This window comes from Meriones unguiculatus, chromosome 2 (assembly GCF_030254825.1).
Source record: "Meriones unguiculatus strain TT.TT164.6M chromosome 2, Bangor_MerUng_6.1, whole genome shotgun sequence".
NCBI lineage: Eukaryota > Metazoa > Chordata > Mammalia > Rodentia > Muridae > Meriones > Meriones unguiculatus.
Genome location: NC_083350.1, coordinates 66,418,453 through 66,439,117, shown reverse-complemented (window position 1 = coordinate 66,439,117; position 20,665 = coordinate 66,418,453). Strand labels below are relative to the sequence as shown.

General features: G+C 38.2%; 1 protein-coding gene across 5 annotated transcripts in view; it reads right to left on the bottom strand.

Annotated features, from left to right (window-relative positions):
* Positions 1 to 20,665, bottom strand: part of Trappc8 (trafficking protein particle complex subunit 8) — an 84,162-nt gene that overhangs the window by 12,761 nt on the left and 50,736 nt on the right. For all 5 annotated transcript variants that reach the window (XM_060377633.1, XM_021664225.2, XM_060377634.1 and 2 more), the window contains 11 exons: positions 20,311 to 20,505; positions 19,627 to 19,757; positions 18,510 to 18,584; positions 17,275 to 17,401; positions 14,745 to 14,899; positions 10,132 to 10,574; positions 8,372 to 8,519; positions 6,216 to 6,312; positions 4,763 to 4,831; positions 4,608 to 4,666; positions 1,830 to 2,003 (listed from right to left, as the gene is read on the bottom strand). In XM_060377633.1, the coding sequence (XP_060233616.1) occupies positions 1,830 to 2,003; positions 4,608 to 4,666; positions 4,763 to 4,831; positions 6,216 to 6,312; positions 8,372 to 8,519; positions 10,132 to 10,574; positions 14,745 to 14,899; positions 17,275 to 17,401; positions 18,510 to 18,584; positions 19,627 to 19,757; positions 20,311 to 20,505 (1,673 nt within the window). The remainder of the gene's footprint in view (positions 1 to 1,829; positions 2,004 to 4,607; positions 4,667 to 4,762; positions 4,832 to 6,215; positions 6,313 to 8,371; positions 8,520 to 10,131; positions 10,575 to 14,744; positions 14,900 to 17,274; positions 17,402 to 18,509; positions 18,585 to 19,626; positions 19,758 to 20,310; positions 20,506 to 20,665) is intronic.

Here is a 20,665-nt window from a genome sequence, read left to right as displayed (position 1 = left end):
CCATTTGCTCTTGGGCTCTCAGTTGAGCTAGTGATTCTTTTTTTTTTTTTTCTTCCCCATCTGGACCTGAGATGAGAAGGAAGGTCAGCTGGGTGCTTCTTCTTCTCTGAGCTAGCAGATTTTCACCTGAGCATCTGGCTCCTGAGTCTTTATTGGTAAAATAGAATAGTTGGATATCGAAAGAGACTTCAGAAGACCTCGGAACAGTGGGAGCCTCGAGCCCAGAGCAAGGAACGACACAGGAGCTTCTGAGATAATGAATCACAGTAAGCCACCCCCAAAGACAATTTTAATTATAGACAGACTTTTCCTGCACTAAAAATGGGAAACTATATTTCAGAACCCTTGAGAACAGGGGTAGGAGTTCAGGGAATAGAAACAATACTTGAAAAAGACATTGCAGTACTCACTGCAACTCTGACCACCATAGTAAAACCCTCTCTACTGTCAATTGCAACCTTTTTTCTTTCAAAAAAGGTTGAAAAAATAGCTATACATCAAGAAAAATTGGCTAAAATAATACAAAGGTTTGAGAGACAATAGACAGAGGAACTAAGAGAACAGAAAATGCTTAATTATGAACACATGGTACCTAATGAAATTAAGGATCAAAGTAGACAGTCCACTGATAACTGGTAAGAATCGTGGCTCACGGGAGTGGCGCCTAGCTCACTAGCATGGAGCGAGTATGCCTAAATGTCTAGCTTATGTGTGGATTCATAAAGATCTAATTGTATCTTGATAAATAGAGAGTGGGAAAAAGATTAGCTGAAGGACACTGGATGGTGGGAAAAAAACAAACAAACTACTGAATTAGATCAACCTGCACACTTTAAAGGTGTTTTAACATCAGACTGGAACTCAGGGAATATATTACATTGGGGAAGAGGTTTTTCCTATATTTCCACAGGCAATGAAAGACTATGGGTTGCATCACAACTGATAAAGATCTGATCCAAACAAGAGAAGCTTCCAAATGAAAGGCAGGACTCAAGACAGCAATACAGATGACACAGAAAGCAGATCCCCCTGCATGGAGACAGGTTAACAAACCAGCTGAAGAGAGAGAGACAGTTCATCAGAATGTCAGCCTGGAAAACCTTGATGCTGAAATGGACATTTGCTGAAGGACAGCTGCTGGAAGTAGGGAACTGAGTACCACAGATTCAAAGAGCACTTTCTGGACACAGTCTGGAAATACTCATAATAAATACTTTAAAGGCACCTGCTCACCCAGACCTTCCGGCCCACAATACTCTTGGTGAAACACAGAAATACTAACCCTCAGAAGAAAGTAATCTGCTTTTATTAAATAATTTTCTTCATACAAAAACATTCAAAAAGTCATTATGGAATTTACTAAAAGTTTTAAAATAAATTTCAATACTGAAAGTGAAAGTTTTAATCAGAAATAATGAGTATAGAGTTGTTCTTCAGTTTGAAAATAAAGTATCTAGACCTGAATATACTATCACACATCTTCAATCCCAGAAAGATGAGTTTCTTTAAGTTCAAGATCAGCCTGGTCTATATAGCAAGTTCTAGGCCAAGAGGGCTATGAATTGAGACCCTGTCTCAAACAAACAAACATTAAAAAGGAAAGAAGGAAGGAAGGGCAGACAGATGGACGGACGGTGGGCTGATGGATATCCAGGCTGGGTGTGATGGCATACACCTGGACTTGCAGCACCATGAAGCTAAAGCAAGAGTACAAAGAGTCTGAGGGCCTCCTGTGCTGTACAGAAAGACCCTGTCTCAAAATGCAATGAAAACCAGACAAAACTGAAACGTCTCTACGTGAGGCTGGCTGACCACATGTAATGCACTACCTTCCATAACACGACGATGTTCAGATCCACCTCACTGCACTTCTCAATCAGCCTCACAGCATCCTCCGCAGCATGTTTCTCAGGATGTGCAGGAAGCTGACCTTGTGGTTTCTTCAACTCTGAGGATAAACTTCGGTAAAAGAAATCTGCACATGGGCTTGCTGAACTTACTATCTGTGGAAAGAAAAAATCACTTGTCAACGTGTTTTAACTACATGCTCTGCCCAAACTTACTGTCACTTGTTTAAATATACTCTGCCAAAACCTAAAATTCTAAAGTTCATATGTACCCTTCAAAATTCATTCATTAGTCTCTTGTCTGTACAGCTGAATACGTGAAGGCCATTTGAATACCTAAAAGACTTAGTGAAAATTACTTAGAACCTTAAAAGGTGTTAGACCAAACCAGCCTTTGCTCCCATGAGTTTTCAAGTGTCCAGGGCAGATGAAGAAAAAATACAATTTTACATAACAAAAGTGTTTCTCATTCTATTTAAATCCCTAGAAACATCAAAACTCATTTTCATTGTGTTTGTTATTAAATACTTTTGTGCACCAGTATTTTTTGAGGTGTCCGGCTGAATTACAGTTTTATGAATTACTATGCATATGCATATTAGCTGTAAAGCTTCACAATACAAAGTAAATATTAAATGTTAACAAATACATGCTGGGGTGGAGAGATGGCTCAGCTAATAAAGGGTAGGCTCACAACCAAAAATATAAAAGGTCAGTTTCTAGCATTCACTCCAGCCATTCCAAAAACAAAACAAAACCAACCAACAACAACAACAACAAAAAACTCATATATATATATATTTTTCTTCTGATGAAGTTTTTTCTGGGAAAATATCATCCCCTTTGTTTTTTCCTTAATCTGTAGTACTTGGTATTATTCAACAAAATACTTCAAAAAAAAAAAAAAAAAGGTGTTTGTTTCTGCCTTCTTCAATGCTCATATACAATACTATTTAATAACAAATACAATAAAAGTTGCAACTTTAATATAATTTAAGAATCCTACTGATGCTTCTAAAATTTTAAATTTTTTAAAAATAAAATTAATAATTGATCCACCAGGTCTGGTGGCAACTTAGTGATATCCTTCTCCAAATAAAAAGTGGGCTGGGGATTGCTTTGCAATTATTGGGCCTTCGTAGCTTTCAGACATTGCTTAAGCTGCTTCCTCAAATATTGTCACAGAAGGTGAGTCAGGTGAAAACTCCTGATCAGAGAACTGCCATACTTTAGAGATGTCTAGAAGCCATTCTGTTAACAGCAGTCCAAAAGGATCACAGTGTGGCTCACTGGATGACCTCTCAAGACTACAGCAGGGCTGGTTAGGGACACGGCTCAAATGTAAAAGCATTTGTCACACAATCTTGATGACCTGAAATGGATCCCTACAGCTCATATCTTAATCCCAGCAGCATTATGGGAATATGAAGGTGCAGCCCAAAACTTGTAGGGCAGGTAGCCTGGGAGCATAGAAAGAGCAGCGGCAGACACAAGGGGAGAAACCCTGTCTCAACAAGGAGAAAGAGAACTGACTCCAGAAAGTGGTCCTCTATCTGACCTCTACACATCCACCACAGCACACATCTGCACACAAGCACATGTATGTGAGCACACACAAAATTAAATTAATTAAACAAAATATTAATGCATATTCCAAGCTAGGGACATAGCTCAGTTGGCAGAGAGCTTAATATACACACAGCTCTGGTTTCAACCTCCAGCTCTACACGGAGAGTCAGACATTGTGACACAGGGCTGCAGTGACACCAGTCATACTGACATAAGCCTGTAATCCCAGCACTTAGGAGGTAGAGACAGAAAGATGAGAGATCCAAGGTCATCACTGCCGACACAAAGAGTTCAAGGCCAGGCTGGACTACATGCTACCCTGTCTTCAAGAAAATTTAAAAATTCACATTCTCGCTAGGTGGTGGCAGTGGTGGCGCATTATTCCAGCACTCGGGAGGCAGAGACAGGCACATCGGGTGAGTTAGAGGCCAGCCTGATTCTACAATGCCAGTCCAGGACAGCCAAGGTGGATACACAAAAACACCCTGTCTCAAAAAACAAAAACAAACAACAAAAATCATATTCTCAAACTCTATTGTAGATCATAACGGAGCTACAGAAGTGGGGAGAAAAGCCTTTATCCTAACAAAAATCTCTGTACCTTGATCTTCAAACCTAAGGTGTAAAGACTGGGCTACACCTAAGGTCTACGGTATTACTGAGGAACTGACAGCACATACAACCACAGCCTCCACCACAGTCCGCCACATGTCACGACAGGTAACTCATGCGTGTTATGACAGCGTATGATAGCCTTTCCAATTCCAAGAAAGCCTATGCACTGATGTTTCCAGGGCTCAGAACCGTGTGATATGCCCAAATTTGAAGGTGCATCATGAGAAAAACTTTTAAGCAGACTTAGAAACAGAGGTTCCAGACTATATGCTATACTATGGTCACTTTTCCTAAAACAGAACGGTTTCCTCAAGTAATTACAGCTTTTCTAGAATTGCAAGTACTGTGCCTATCTCACTGGATATTTTCATAAGTTAGCTTTATGTAAGTAAAGTGGTACAGTTTGTCCATATGGCATGCTTGCATTATCTTGAAGACTAAAGGGAGGTGTAAAACTCAGTAAAGTTCAGATGCTCAATATTCACAAAGTTATTAGTGATGCTAGTTTCTTCAAAGTGTACAGATACTCCAGAACTAAGATTTTTACATCAAGTATCACTGTGCATCATTGCATACCTGTTCATTTCCAAAGATGATATCTGCAAAAGTATATTTTTCTGAGGACTGTACAGCAGCTAAAAAAAAAAAGTACAGGAAAACAAACTATATCACTGTTGTAAGATATAAAATGGACATATGAGAAAGTGAGACGAGAATAAAACAAATGTTACCTTCTTTTTGTTTACATCTTATTGCCTTGAAGCAAAACTTTCCTTTCTCCCTACTGGCAAGTTTGGCATCTAGGAATAAAAATGTGTTTCAGGTTACAACACATACAAGCCCAAAGCATTATTCACACTTATTGATAAAAAGGATTTCATTTGGCTGGATGCAGTGATATATGCCTTTAATCTTAGCACTCAAGAGGCAGAGGCAGAGACAGGAGGCTCTCTGAGGCCAGCCTTGTCTCAAAAAAAAAAGGACTGGTACAGTGGTACACACCTGTGATCCCAGCACTCGGGAAAGCAGAGGCAGGCGGATCTCTGTGAGTTTGAGGACAGCCTGATCTACAAATCGAGTCCAGGACAGCTAAGGCTACACAGAAAAACCCTGTCTCAAAAAAGCAAAAAACCAAGCAACCAAACAAAAAGTCTCATTAACAACAACAAAACCTCCTGTGTTCTTAACAAAATGAATATTCACCAACCACTCAAAAAGGTTAAATTCAAAATCTTAGGATACACAAGCATATGTGACTCTATGATTCTCTTTGTGTGTATTTGACATTTGAGATTCTAAACAGAAAGTCTGAAAGTTAGAAACACTAAGAACATAGGGTTCTAGGAACCCACAATCTTAGCAACTTGATCATATCCTTTTAGTATTCGTCAATCATTCCCTTTTAGTATTTTTCCTTGTCTATGACTTTTACATACTATGACTTATACAAATTATATTTTGCCATGGTGTGTTTTCCTACTACTGTATGTCTACTGAATCTGGCTTTTAGAAAATGCTTTTACAGGGCCAGAGAGATGGCTCGCTGGTAAAGAGCTTGCTACCAAGTCTGATGACCTGAGTTTAATACTGGGATCCACATGGTGGAAGGAGAGAACTGACTCCCCCATGTTTTCCTTTGACCTCCACATGTGTGCATGTGCACATGAACACAGACACACACACACACACAAATAAGTGAAAGAATTAAACAATGATGTATTTTAGCCATGAAAGTAGCGGCAGCATAATTTACATGGAAGCCACAACCATTTTTCTGCAGTAAACTTGAATACGCCATGCACTCAGAATATGCAGATTTTCCCATATGTTCACTTAATTCCAATTCTACAATGTGAAATGCTCCCATTGGTACTGTGTTTGAACAAGTGACCCACAACTAATCGTGTCTTGCTGGTGGGAAAAGGTTGTTGGGGCAAGCCTTGAAGTCTTATGCCTAGCCCCACTTCTTATCTACTCTCTCAGCTTCCTGGTGATAGATGCAACGTGACTGGATGTGTCATGCTCCTGCCCCCACACCTTCACTGAAAGGGTGACTGTACCCCTTGTAGCCAAAACAAGCCCTTTCTCTTTTAAGCTGCTTCTTCACATGTTTGGTCACAGCAACAAGAAAGTGACAGGCACAGCTTCCCCAATAAAACTCAGTGTGAGGCCAAGGGTACCGACCTTTGTTTTCAGAGATGTTCACTGATTTGTATAGCTGCCAGTGCTTGCTACTGCTTGACACCTGCACCATGTGGAACTCCTTAACCCCTGCTTCATTCTGTCAAAGACACACAAAAGTCACAAAAGGTTAAGAGCAATGAGGACAAAATTAGGTGCTACTCAAGTCAATCAAAATTAACATTAGAGGGTAGGAACAGAAATCAATGGTAGGATGCTTGCCTCATGTGCAAGACCCTCATTTGATTCAGTACAGATAAAACCCCCTAGCTTTGGGGGCTCAGTGGTTAACAGCATTTGCTGAGCTTCCAGAAGACCTAAGTTTAGTTCTTAGCATCCAAATGGCAATTCACAGTAATCTATACTTCTTCCATTTCCAGAGAGTCAAGCACCTTTTTCTGGCTTCTGTGGGCACCAGGCATACATGCAGTGCACTTACATACAAACAGGCAAAAAAACACTCATATACTTAAAATAAAAACAAATCTTCAGAAATAAAAATATTTGATATGAAATGTATTTCAAATAATTCCACAATATATATTTCAGAAAGTTATTCAAATCCCTGTCTAACATCTTTAGAGAAAGCAAGATTACACCCAAGAAATATACTAGCTACAATCCATATCCATACATAGTTATTAGAATTTACTATTTCTAGAAGTATTTAATAATAAAAATTATTTGTAAGATAAGCATGGCAATTCATATCCATATTCCAACACTTAGGAGTCTGGAGCAAAAAGACTACTGTTTAGAGACTACATCTCAAATTTCAGGCTTCCTTGAGTTACAAAATGAGACCCTGACTCAAAAGAAAAAAAATAAATCCATTGTTGATTATGATACTTTCTGAGCTAGGGTGACAGCGCACAGCTGGCCTAGCATCTGTAAATCCCTATGTCCAAGCTTCAGTCTGGTGGCACATGCCCATAATCTCAGTGCCCAGGAGGAAGAAGCAGGGGCTAGAGACTAAGTTTGAGACCAGATAATCTCTCAAGAAAAAAAGGTATGACATTTTCTTTTATTTCTTCTGAGGCTTTTTCTCCTGAAATTATCTCATTAAGAGGAAAAAAAAAAAAAAAGTAATTACCTAGACACAGTGACACATGCCACATGCCTATAATCCTGGCATTCAGGAGGCTGACAAGTTCAAAGTTACTTACACTAAAACACAGTGAGACCCTACAGAAGGAAGGAAAGAGAGTGGGAAGGGAGGGAGGGACACAAAAAAGCAACAGAAAATTCTCAAACCAGTGTAACTTAAATTGTATGTATGTATACATACATGCACATATGTACATATATATGTATATGTGTGTACATATATATGTATATGTGTGTACACATATAGATAGATAGATAGATAGATAGATAGATAGATAGATAGATAGACAGACAGACAGATATATGTGTGTGTTTTTTGAGACCGGGTTTTTCTGTGTAGCCTTGGCTGTCCTGGAATTCACTCTGTAGACCAGGCTAGCCTTGAACCCACAGAGATTCCTCCCCCAGCTTTGGCCTCCCAAGTGCTGGGATTAAAGGCATGCACCACCACCTTATATAATTTTTATATTTTCCTAAATGAGAGACGATCTGAGATTGGAATTACCAGCATTTTCTTACTCAATTGATGAGCGCTGTCTTGGGAAAATCACCAACATTTCAGCACAATACATCTCATTGTTTCTTAAAAAGTGGCTTCACAGATTTATGAAACTAAAAGCAAGAATTACAGGACTCTCAAGTGATAAGTATCTGAACTGGTCAGCTTGAGGCTCTATAAGCTTTACAATCACATCTTTTTGACATTTGAGTGTACAAACAGAAATGTTTTAACTAAAGGAAATGTTACTGTCAGAATGTGTGAGCATAGGATTACTATTACCAAGGAGAGTGAAATCTCCAAAGAACTGCACACATTTCATTACCTCTGAGACTGCGCCACTGAACAACTACAACCGACACTGACATACACACTATTATCAGCAGATCCTTTGACAAAATCAAAGCCACTTGAGAATTTTAAGATGTGTTCATACTAATCTATGTGTATAGCTCTAAGTTCCTACTTAGGATAAATTATAGTGAAAAAATTTACTGAAAACAAACATTTTAAAATACCTTTTAAAACAAAATTCAGGCTTAAAATAACTTACAGTATTGATATTTTCCACATCCACGAAGACTAGCATATTGCCTCCCCTGCCTTCTTCATCTTCAAGTGAATTACTTCTGCAGACAGTCGCTCGCACATTCAAAGACCGGCTAGTACAAATAACTGCAGTGTGTCTTAATATTCTGTGTCTGAAGATTAAAAACACATGCAAGCTAAATCTAAGATTCTCTCCCTATGTTACAAATCTCTACTTTTAAATAAAAAACAGAAACCCCATAACTTCCAGGATTGCATGTAACCAGAGAATCAAAAAAATACAGTAAGGTAAAATTTTAGTTAGACTAAGTCCAGTTCAATGGTTTCTTCTCAATTTGTATGGAAACTAATAGTATTCCTGGCTCTAGGATTTTCTCCTGCTCATCAGACTCAACCATGTCATAGTGAAATTAACCTTCACATAGCAACAATACATCTTCTATCTTTAAAATGGTCCCAAAGATGTTCCAGAGGTGCCCTGGGTGTGTGCCTTTAAAGAGACAAAAAGAAGGAGGTCTGTAAATTTGAGGCCAACCTGGTCTACAGTGAGTTTCAGGCTAGCCAAGGCTACATAGTGAGATCCTATCTCAAAACAAATAAATAGGTCTCAAAATTAAACCACCAAGCAAAACCACGTCTTTTTTTTTTTTTTTTTTAATTTGTGTGTGCATGCTACATGTGTGTGGATGTGTATCCAAGGAGGCCAGAAGAAGGCACCAGATCATCTAGAATCGGATTGGGTCTTCTAGAAAAATAGCAAAAGCTCTTAACCACTCAGGCACATCTCCCCGGGCCCAAAACCCCAGCTTTTAACTTGGTGTTCAGAGCTGTACATTTCAAACATGTTTTTTAAGTCACAGTCTATATAGCTCAGGGTGGCCAGATACTCCTGATCTTGCCTTCAGAGCTCCCCTTCACCCCCATTATGAGTGCGCACTACCACCCTGAATCCTACTTATTGCCCACAATTTGTGCTGGGGCAAAGCATCCAGTTCTTATTCTCTACCTGGTGCACTGTTGTTCACAGACAAAGCTACTCACTGGGGGGTTGATTCCTGTCCACTTGGTCTCTATGTCCTGAAGTCTCTCCTGCCCTCTGAAACTCCTTTCACTACCATGGCACTAAGGCTCTGGCCAGAGTGCTTTGTCTGTGTCTATCCTCTAAAGGAGGGCACTAAGAACCTCAAGTGTACCATCTCTTCAATTATGTTCCATTTCTATTTTTACATTGTTTCACATGACATTTAGATATCCTACAGAATAAAAAAGATGTTGGATTTATAAAGATAACAGTAATATTAGAATTCTGCTGTGCAACATGCATGCCGGATGTAGAAAGCAGCAAAGCTGGAGCTCTTAAGTGATCATCCACCGGAACACACATTTCTCTTGTCTGCCAAAATCATATTCTTACAAAAGGACAGCTGTATGGCAGGGTGCTTCATATACAAATGACACAACACTTTAGTCTATCAAAGAATCAGTATGTTTATAAACCACAAACAACTAAACATTTTGTGTTTTTTCACTTTCTGATTAAAAAAATAACAATTTCATAAAGTTAATTTTTTTCATTTTTAGCTACCTAGAATTAAGTTATAATTATAACAAGTTTAGATATAAACATCATGCATCATTTGGAAGATGGTTAATGTCTTAGTAAGCAAAGATGTGTAAAATATTAACAAGTACCAAACATTTATTAAAATATAATATACTAAATATTAAGTAAGGACCTTAGACTGTAAAGTTTTAATTACCCACCGTCTTTTAGGCTGCTTTTTAACGCTTTCATAGTAAAATAAAAAGTTAATTTCATGGACACCCTCTTCATCTGGCCCACGAAGCCACATTGGTAGCTGGACAGAAGCTCCGGGGAGGAGCACAGAGTCAGGAAGTGGGACAGGAATGGCCTCCAGCTGCTGTCCTGTGCCGGTCCCAAAGTCCACAGATGACGCTGATGACACAAGTGCTATACCCTCGAAGGGGGAATCTGTCACAACCGTCTTATAAGCACTGCAGTTTTCAGATGTGGAAGGACTTAGCGGTGTTAGAACAGCAGTATTGCCACCAAAAGTGAAGAACTCTGGACGTTTAGACACAACTTTCAATCCAGTCAGAGGACATTTGCTGACATTGACAAATTCTACATATGCTTTCCGGATTTCTCCACAGAGGAGCCCTGTAGGAAAATGTATAAAGAACACCTGCATTGGAGGGAAAAAATATTATTATACTGTTAAAAATTCTGAGTCTCTAATAAGCAACGCCATTAAGAGACTGCATTTCTTTTCTAAAGGAACAAGTTATTCCATAACTCTAGTTCTGTATCAAGCATCTAATGTCATCTTGCACTAAGATTGTAAATTTTGAATTTAAAATACAAGAACAAGAACTAACTTGTCATATGGCATGGCTACGTAGAGTACGGACAAGTAACAATGTACAATAGGGAAAAGTAAGCGCTTTAAAATGGCTGTAAAAATTACATGAAAATTGGTCTAATAACCTGTATTCACTGTCAAATTTAAAAGTAGATACCCATGGTTCTCACAGGAGAACACAGAGAACCATGATTTTATTTTCACAACTTCAAAGTCCAAAACACTCCACACAACCCTGGGTTACTAGAAACTTGATGGGGCAAAACCAGATTTAAGAAACGGAGTATATTTCAACCTGTAAATGAAAGCTAGGCATAGGGGCTAGAGAAATGACTCAGAGATAAACAGCACTGGCTGTTCTTCCAGGGGTCCTGAGTTCAATTCCCAGAAACCAGATGTGGCTCCTAACCATCTATTATGAGATCTGGTGCCCTCTTCAGCCCTGCAGGCACAAATGCAGGCAGAACACTGTACACAAAATGAATGAATGAATGAATGAATGAATGGATCTTATAAAAAAAAAAAGCTAGCCATAAATCAGACTACTCAACAACTGTCTTTGGATTCATACAATGAAACAAGGGGCTAAGAAACTAAAACTAGAAACTTAGTTAATGACTTCTCAGGTGATTTAGCACATAAAAGACAAAATGAAACTCTTGGAAAACATATCCAACACTCACAAAAGACCTAATATCAACCACAAATATGTATAAATATTCGCTCCCCCTACTCTCTGCCCCCCTCCCCTCTGGTTTTTGGAGACAGTTTGTGTGTGTGTGTGTGTGTGTGTGTGTGTGTATGTCCTTGGCTATCCTGGACTCCCACCGATCTTCACAAGACTTTTTGTTTGGTCAGCCCTCTTTCAAACACCACTGTCAGAATGCAGTGGCCTTGGTAACAATGTTTAAAATGCCACACACAGAAACACACAAGCCATAACAAAAGCAGTTCCAAATATAGGAGGGATGTGAATTTAACAGCTGCTCAATTCCACAAAGTTTAAGCCAATGACAGTACCTGGTTCACATAACCAGAGAGCGAGTCAGGTTTTCTAAGGTTAGATGCTTAGAACCAGAACTGAGAATAAAGCTCCAGCTATAACCATGTGTCATCTGAGAGCAACACTTGCTGCAACCTCTATATCTAAAGTTTAGGAAATGTCAAGAAAGAGGGGTTAGAAGGACTGTAAGAGCCAGAAGACCAGGGTGCCATCTATTAATGTTTTCTATATATGACAAGGAAGATGTACCCATGAACTCCCACAATACGGCTGCCAGAACAAGACCAGCACAATGACAGCACCAGCTGACAATGGCTCTTAAGAAAGTGGCTGATAAGAAAGGAAACTGCAGGAACAGCTTTCATATAGGTCACATAATCCCATGTACTTAGCCCTGGACACGTGTACATACAAGCAAAACTGAATGGACTCAGGTTTACACAGATGCATGCACATACCAGTAATAATAATTTTAGAAAGAAATTTGGGAGAAAAAAACAGAGGAGGAATTAGGGGGAATATATGAAGTTCTCAAAAAAGTAAAATTATTAAATTAAGGAAATACAAAAAAGTTATACTTCTCACCATCCCTTTTTTGAGATAGGGTTTCTCTGTGTAGCTTTGGCTGTCCTGCAACTCACTCTTTAGACCAAGGTGGCCTCAAACTCAGAGATCTGCCTGCCTCTGCCTATGGAGTGCTGGGATTAAAGGCATGCACCACCACTTTTAACAGCTTTAATAACTAAGGAACATTTCAATTATATGATTTAACAAAAACTGTGAAGTAACAGAATTAAGTATGTTTTGGTAACCTCTAATTGATTTTGAAAACTTATAGTGATCAGAACATCTGCTTTTGAAAGTAAGCTCTCATAAATTGTTTGCTTTGTAATTCTAGTCAAACACCTATGACTTTAAATTACAAAATAGAACAGATGAAACATAGCATTTAAACGCTAATCTGTCTTAATTCCTCTCCAGGTGCTGATTTTACCTACAACTATGCAACATTAATCAATTATCACTGTAAGAACTTGACAAGCCAGAATAGGAATATAGGAAGCTTGGAGATTGGGCTGGTCATGTTAAAGACACAACTTACACAGAAATAAAACACCACTGAATCAAAAAGGCAGTACATAGTGTCAAAAAACAGCCACACATGGTGGCCCATGTCTTTAATCCCAACACTCAAATGGCAGAAGCAGGCTGATCTCAGGCCAGCCTGGTCTACATATCAAAGTCCAGGCCAGCCACGGGTACATAGTAAGATCCTGTCTCAACAAACAACAAAAACTCTGAATAAACAAGAGGGTATTTTCAGAATATCAGTACAGAGACAGCATAATGAGCAGCATGTGGCCTACTGAGAGAACTAGAAACAAACTTTTGTCATACTCCCTTAACAGTCAGAAGAACACACTCCTTCAACTTAGTACACACAAATGACAGGCAGGGTGCCCAGGCACTTGGCACACAGAGGTGGGAAAACCAGTTCCACACTCCACAAACAGGTGGTGAGACATTTGGCAATGGAAGGTATTGGCTGGAGTGTCCTCTGACCTCACATGCACACTCTAGTACATGCATCCACACACTCATACAAAATAATTATGAAGGAAAACACCAAAAAATAAAGGGAAAGAATAAATTGTTTAAAGAATCCAGACACTAGTAAATAAGATATAGCTGGCTCAATGGCAGAATGCATGTCTAGCACATGTGCGGCCCTGGGTTTGAACCCCAGCCACAATCAATCAATCAATTAATCAAATTTAACTTAACTGGCTAGAAGAGTCAGTATAGAACAAAAACTAACACATAAAAAGCTACATATGACTATAGCTAAGTAAAATCCCTCAACATAGACAAGAATACAAATAAAGTTAGAACATGTATAAAATATTTATCAACAAGAAAATGGCACTCGGGCATGTATCCTGTTTTTCCCCCCTTCCCCCCATTAAATTTTACCCCTTTGACTTTAAATGCATTAGATCCGAGCAGAATACATGCAGCTCAACAATGGTCTCCCTTCAACACACACCACTACCACCACCTAATTATGTGACATGATGATATTTATAACTAATCACCAATGCCATATTTAAAATCACAAGGTCTGAAAACATAAAACAACATTTTGGGACCATACTACAGGTGCCTTTTGGAGAAGGTGTTCACATTTACCAAATTCCCTACTAGGGAAACTGGGAACTAGCACACACCATATTAGGTCTCACTATGGAACTTATAAACAAATCTTCCCGTCTTCTCCCCCATACCCCTTGTACTCTTCCATACACCCACACAGCCTTTCCTTTTCCATGTTATATCCTGTTGCTTTCCCTTCTTCCTCAGCACTTTTTCTCATGGTCTCCTTACTACTGGAAAAGCCCAGAGACCCATACTCCTCCACTCATACATACATACGTGTGTGTGTGTGTGTGTGTGTGTGTGTATCCACACATATTATAGGTTATAGGTCATTTTGTCTGAGTCTGGGTCACTGTCCATATGCACCCATCCCCAAACACTTGTATACCACTTAGACTGTCTATGAGCATTCACTCACATGTATATACGTTATTTTTATAAATTGCAAAGGGTCAACGAGTTCAATAACCAAAATGCTGAGTTACAAATATTCCCCCAGTTTTTAATAATACTTTGAGAATTACATAGCATGGCTGTGATGGAATGCCAATTTGCACAAAGCCTGACCCATCAATGAGATCTATTTAGCTAGCTTAACAGTAGTTTAAAAGTGCAATTCAAATTCCAGCACGGAGACAGGGGCAGGCAGATTTCTGTGAGTTCAAGGCTAACTAGAATTACATAGAGACACTGTCTCAAAACAATACAACAAAAAAACACAACAACAAAGGTGCAGTTCAACGTCCTATCAACCTCAGCCTAAAATTAATATCTATGAAACCATCATCTGGCTCTGCAATTATTAGGCCATGACATTGGGAGAAGTTTGATACCTCCAGCAGCGGCATCTCCTCGGTGACTATAGGGTCTAAACGTCGGTCAGGACCGTACTTAACAGATGTCTTCTCTTCCTTGGTGTTGTTAAGTCGAGGGCCTTGAATCTCTAAATCCTGTCTCCCTCGGACTGACATACTCAGAGAATGTTTTCCTAAAATTAAACAAAATCAGTACCCTAAAATAATATGATAGGTTTGATGATTTAAGTTAACTTGACTATATGAATACTACAGATTTTCATAAATGCTACAAAAATTCCAGGCAATTGCTGAGTAACACACATAATTACAACAGTAAGTACACTTTAATTCCATGTTTAATATCATCTATGGTATGCTATTCAAGTTCTTATTTTGTTTTGGATTTACTTGTGTTGCATAATGGCTAGGCTTTAAAAACCTGTATCTTATAAACCATAATCCTTATTCACCAAAAGACCCAAGAACAACTTTCTTAGGCCCAGTGTTGATATGGGCCATGAGAATATACTGAGTTAATACATAACACCTGTCAGCTTTTTAACTTCTATTCATATCAAATATGGCACTAATTTGACGATGTATAGTTAGCTACAACTTTGAAAAGGCTAAACAATGAAAATTATATTAGTTTTCCTTTCACTTCTTCAATATCTACATGATGTTTCACCAAAGGCTTTGTATAGTACTCTCATGTGTGAACGGGATAGGGTGGGCATACAACTCCATCTTTCCTGAATGCTACTCAGGACCTTTGATCATTGTGCCAGTTCCAGATTAAATATATAAGATAGTTTTCCAACAAATTATTGTACCGAGACCCCTATGAACATTCTGCATAAAAGAAACTACACTAAAATGTCAAGAAAACTCTGTTTATAAGGTGAGACTTATTTTAATGTTAACTCAGGGTCACTGTCACACAGTAACATAAATTATGATTTTTCTTTAAAATATTTATTTATTTTTTACTGTATGAGTCCTATGTCTGTATGTGCACCTGCATGCCAGAAAAGGGCATGGGAACACATTATAGATGGCTGTGAGCCACCATGTGGTTGCTGGAAAATGAACTCAGATCTCTGGAAGAGCAGACAGTGCTCTTAACCACTGAGCCATCCTCCTTCCAGCCCTAAATTATGGTCTTTAATGTATCTGTCTTGGTACCCTGTTAGCTGCATTTTATGGATTACCTTAATGCTGTGGCACTAAATTAAGAGTTAAGTACCAGTGAGAAAGGAAAGTAAAAAAAAAAATACTCCCTCACACTCTTTCTAAAATGCAATAAATTAGCAAGACGACTTACAAATGAACCCGCCAGCAATTATCAAATAGAAATCAGAAATATAATACTAAAACTCAGACGACCATACTAAATTTTTGTGTGTTTGTATTTGTATTCAAGCTGTTTTATCCTTTCTATTTTAGTTTCTCTTATGTCCAATGGGAAATGTTAACTACAAAGTTCAGTAAGTGTTCCAAGAGATTCCCACTGTTAGTAATCAGCTTTTATGAATGTTAAACTCACACACATCAATGTCAGTCAATTTTAAGTTGTTATAAGATATATCTACTAAAATAAAGTTCTGGAACTACAGCATTTTATTGCAAACTCCCTTCTCAGCATCTTTTCAACCTAAACACAACCAACTATAAATTAATTATAAAATAATATTACTGTTTTAAAGAGTTCTCCAAATTATTTAACAAATAAGCCAACAAAACTCACCAAGCCATGTTAAACACATGTGTCTTTAGTTTTTCTCAAAGTTTGCAGACAATACTGTTTATGACACCAATATTAGCTTAAAACTAACTCTGCTCCTTTTGGTTACAGACAGCAATGTTTTAAGTCATTTTTTTTCTGTTGTTTTGTTCTTTGCACTAGAGACTGAACCTGGAACCTTATGCTAGGCAAGTGCACTACCAATGAGGTACACCAATAGCCCAAATATTACTGTTTCTGTTTTGAGACAATGTCTAACTAAACTGCTTAGGCTATTTTTACAACTCTCCCACAGGGCATGTACTGCCACAGTTGGCTTTGAGTATGTAATATCCAATGAGAAAACAGTTTCTTTAGTTATGTTGCTTTATACAAAGGATATATTTTTTAAAAATATACTAAGGTGGTTTTGTATTGGCAGCAGACATTTCAACTTATAAATTTTAATTAGAATTTACTAAATTGAGATCAGTAACAAAATATTATGAGTAAGGGAATAAAATTCCTTACTTCTGAGTCCATACCAGAAGTTAGAATAATCTAAATTGCTTATACATGCCTAGATGCCAACCTGCAACCCAATAAAAATCACATGCTTACTTAAAATATTATGAGATTTTTCTTGGCAATAATTTTTTTATAATTTGACTATAATTCTCAAACTAGAACTTTGTAGATAACATAACATGGGCAATGTCAAAAGGCTAGATATGCTTGAAAGGATCATTAGACCTATTTAGAAAACCCCTTTACTCACTACTGTATTCTAGGGGACAGTGGAAGTGTTACTTTTCTAACTGCTTAGCGATGTTATTGCTTTACCTGTGTGACATCCAGGAAGAGCACCAAGGCCATCTACTGTCACGGAGCCCTGAATAGTGCCAAGATTATACACAACTCCCAGAATGTGCAGTTCCCCTATGTGATGGGGAAAGAGCTTCAGTCTTGCCTATGGAAATATTGAAGTCATTCTTATTATGTTTTCACAGGATCTTAAATAGCACAGTACCTCAATTTTGGAATATTGCAGAATTAACTCATGATCTAAACTTTCAAAATGACATTTTTTTCTTATGGAAAAAAATTTTATTTTTATTTAAATTCTTGCTTCAGGGGAAAGCACGCACATAGCCCACCACCCATCACAATGCAGTGGGTTTCCGCCATTTGAGGGAATTGCAGGGCCAGCAATCCCAAGTGCAATGGAGGAGCCTGACCCTGTGAAAATCACTTTCTTAGCCATGGTATCTCCCCTGCCATGATAAGTATAGAAAAACATCTTTCTTGGAAGAAAAACTATAAATTCAATAGTTGTTTTAGGTTTTTATGTTTGTTTGGTTTTTTGGTTGTTTTGTTATTGAGTGTCTCACTATGTAGCTTTGGCTAATCTAGAACTTGCTGTGTAGAACTGTCTAGCCTCAAACTCATAGAGATCTACATACCTCTGAGTCCTGGGACTAAAGGTGTATACCACCATGACAGGCAAAAAACAAACAAATCAAATATTACATGTCTCGATCCTCAAAAATCTTATTTTTTTTTTTTTCTGTTGTAGTATTGGGACTCAAACACAAGGCCTTGCATACACTAAACAAATCCCAGCCCTAAAATATTTACTTCAATCTATGCTGGGCATGGTAGCACACATTTTAATCCCAGCACCGAACAGGAAAGCCAGGCGATCCTTGTAAGTTCAAAGCCAGCCTGGTCTACAATGTGAGTTCCAGACCAGACAAGGCTACACAGTGAGACTCTTTCAAAAAAGAACGACCGAAAGGAAGGAGGGAAGGAAACCTGCACATTAAGTGCTGGTACCTTTGCCATATGAACACCAACTGGTGAAAAAGTATGCCAGGCTTCTCCAGACATGTAACCAAAGACCAACTACTACTTCCCTACTTAGTTATTCGAAGCAACTCCAGTTTTCTAAGCTTCCAAATTTTAGACTTGAAAAAGCTAGAATATGTAACAGCTACAGTAATTAAGCTGATCTTTTAAATTTTGTTTTGAGCTTACAAGCATAGAAAGGTAAACAGAAAAATTATTAAAACAATTACCACTTTAGATTCTTCACTGTTAATTAAGAATTCTGAAATAACTTCAGTTCCAATCATTTCAGATTCATCTGTAACCTAAAGAACAAAATATATTTTTTAAAAATAATCATACTAATGAGTAAAATAACAGATTATAAACACCTTCCTGGTCAAATTTACAAAGAGTACCATCAACTGAAATCAGCACTTCTAGGTGCTGGGCAGTGTGTTTTCCATGCCCCCAAGTACAGTTGAGCTATAAAGGCACTTGATTTATAGTTTTCATTTTGTTCGCCTGATTCATCTAAAGCAGATAAGTGATCTATTCAAAGATGCAGTCATCAGGAGGACAAGGCCCAAAGAGAAGAAGTTCAACTGCTTACACGTAACGATAGCCAAAATAATGATTTAAAAGCTATGCACAAAAATACCACAGGATATGTGTGGCTTACCTAACACACAAGAGGCCATATATTTGACCCAAAAGTCTACCACAATTTAAATTTAGAAATTCAGCATAGAAATTCAGCATAGCTGGAGAGATGGCTTAGCGGTTAAGAGAACTGGCTGCTCTTCCAGGGGTCCTGAGTTCAATTCCCAGTAACCACATGGTGGCTCACAACCATCTATAATGTGATCTGATGCCCTCTTCTGGCATGCAGGTGTACATGCAGATAGAGCACTCTATAGATATATAAATTTTAAAAATTTTACAAAAAAAAAAAAAAAAAACTTTACCATAGAATTATTGTGACAGTTAACATGGAAACTTTCAAACCAACCAGTAAATGACAGTAAAACAGTCAGTGAATCATCCATGTAACAAGTTATTAAAAAAAAATCAAGTATTAAACATTTTAACACTAGAAAACATATACTCAGCAACATGAATAGTAGGAAGAAATCCAAAACATGAGCAAAAACCATACAAATGAAAAATCAATGTAGAGATACACAGCAAAATATCACTGTAGTTATTCCTAAGTGGCAGGAAGGTAAGTTTTAAATTCATGTTTTTCTGTATTCTTGTATTTCAAGATTAAGCACACGTGGTTTTTATAACTAGAAAAACTAAGAGAAAAAAGTAAAATGGCAACAGAGTGTTAGGCTGTAGCTCAGACACCTGTTAGTAACTTACTCGTTCTTTAACTTTTTCAGTGTCTTTCCCATTAGCATCTTTAGGCTGAAACTTCCAGAGCAGTGACAAATCAGATAGCAAAAGTGGAACTTTTAGAGGGTTTCTAAAAGCCACTTCCACTGTAATTGGCTCTGCAAAAGAAAAAGGCCACATGTAATAACTCATAAACCCCACACTGCCCATCACCACACCTTCTGTGGGTATTTTTCCTGGCTGCCTTCCATCACCTTATAGAGCTCAGTCTGGAAGTGAGTTAGATGTCCCTGATATCACTCTGTTGGTACGCAAACGTCATGTCACACACACGGATAGCGGAGCCCCACCATGTGCTTATAAATGCAGCTCAGTACCTAGTGAGTCATCTTCATGCCCATAGCCTCCAGTAACATGGCATACCATAAATTACCTGGAATTTGCTCTAAGTAGAACAAAAAAGTCATGAATATATATTCAAGTATTGGGCTGGAGAGATGACTCAGTGGTTAAGATTATTTGCTGGTTTGCGGAGAACCCACAGGGCAGCTCCCAACCATCTCTTACCACCAATTCCATGAGATCCATTGTCCTCTTCTGCCTTCCAGGGACACTAGGCACGCATGTGGTGCACATACACACATGCAGGCAAAGCAATCATACACATAAGTTAAGCTCAATTATATAAGCTTATATATTATATAAGCTCACCTTCCACAACTGCAAGAGGAAATCTGGAGTTATCGGAGTAACTGTTCAAACAATACTGTGTGGGGTAGAAACTGGATGGAATTATTCCTTTATTAGCTACTGCCACAACATGCTCCTCAAGTTCTCGCCACTGCTGGGATGACTCACAGTCATATTCTTGATCAAGACTTATATGAGTAGCTGCTTGCTTTTCACCTTAAAGAAAAAAAAAAAGAAAGCAAATTTCACATTTGAATACACATGAACATTTGCCGCATATAAAACATATTTCAAAGAAGAACCAGAGGTGTCCAAATAAATACACATACATATATATGCACCCTTGCCCAATTTTAATTCTCTGACCAACAAAATA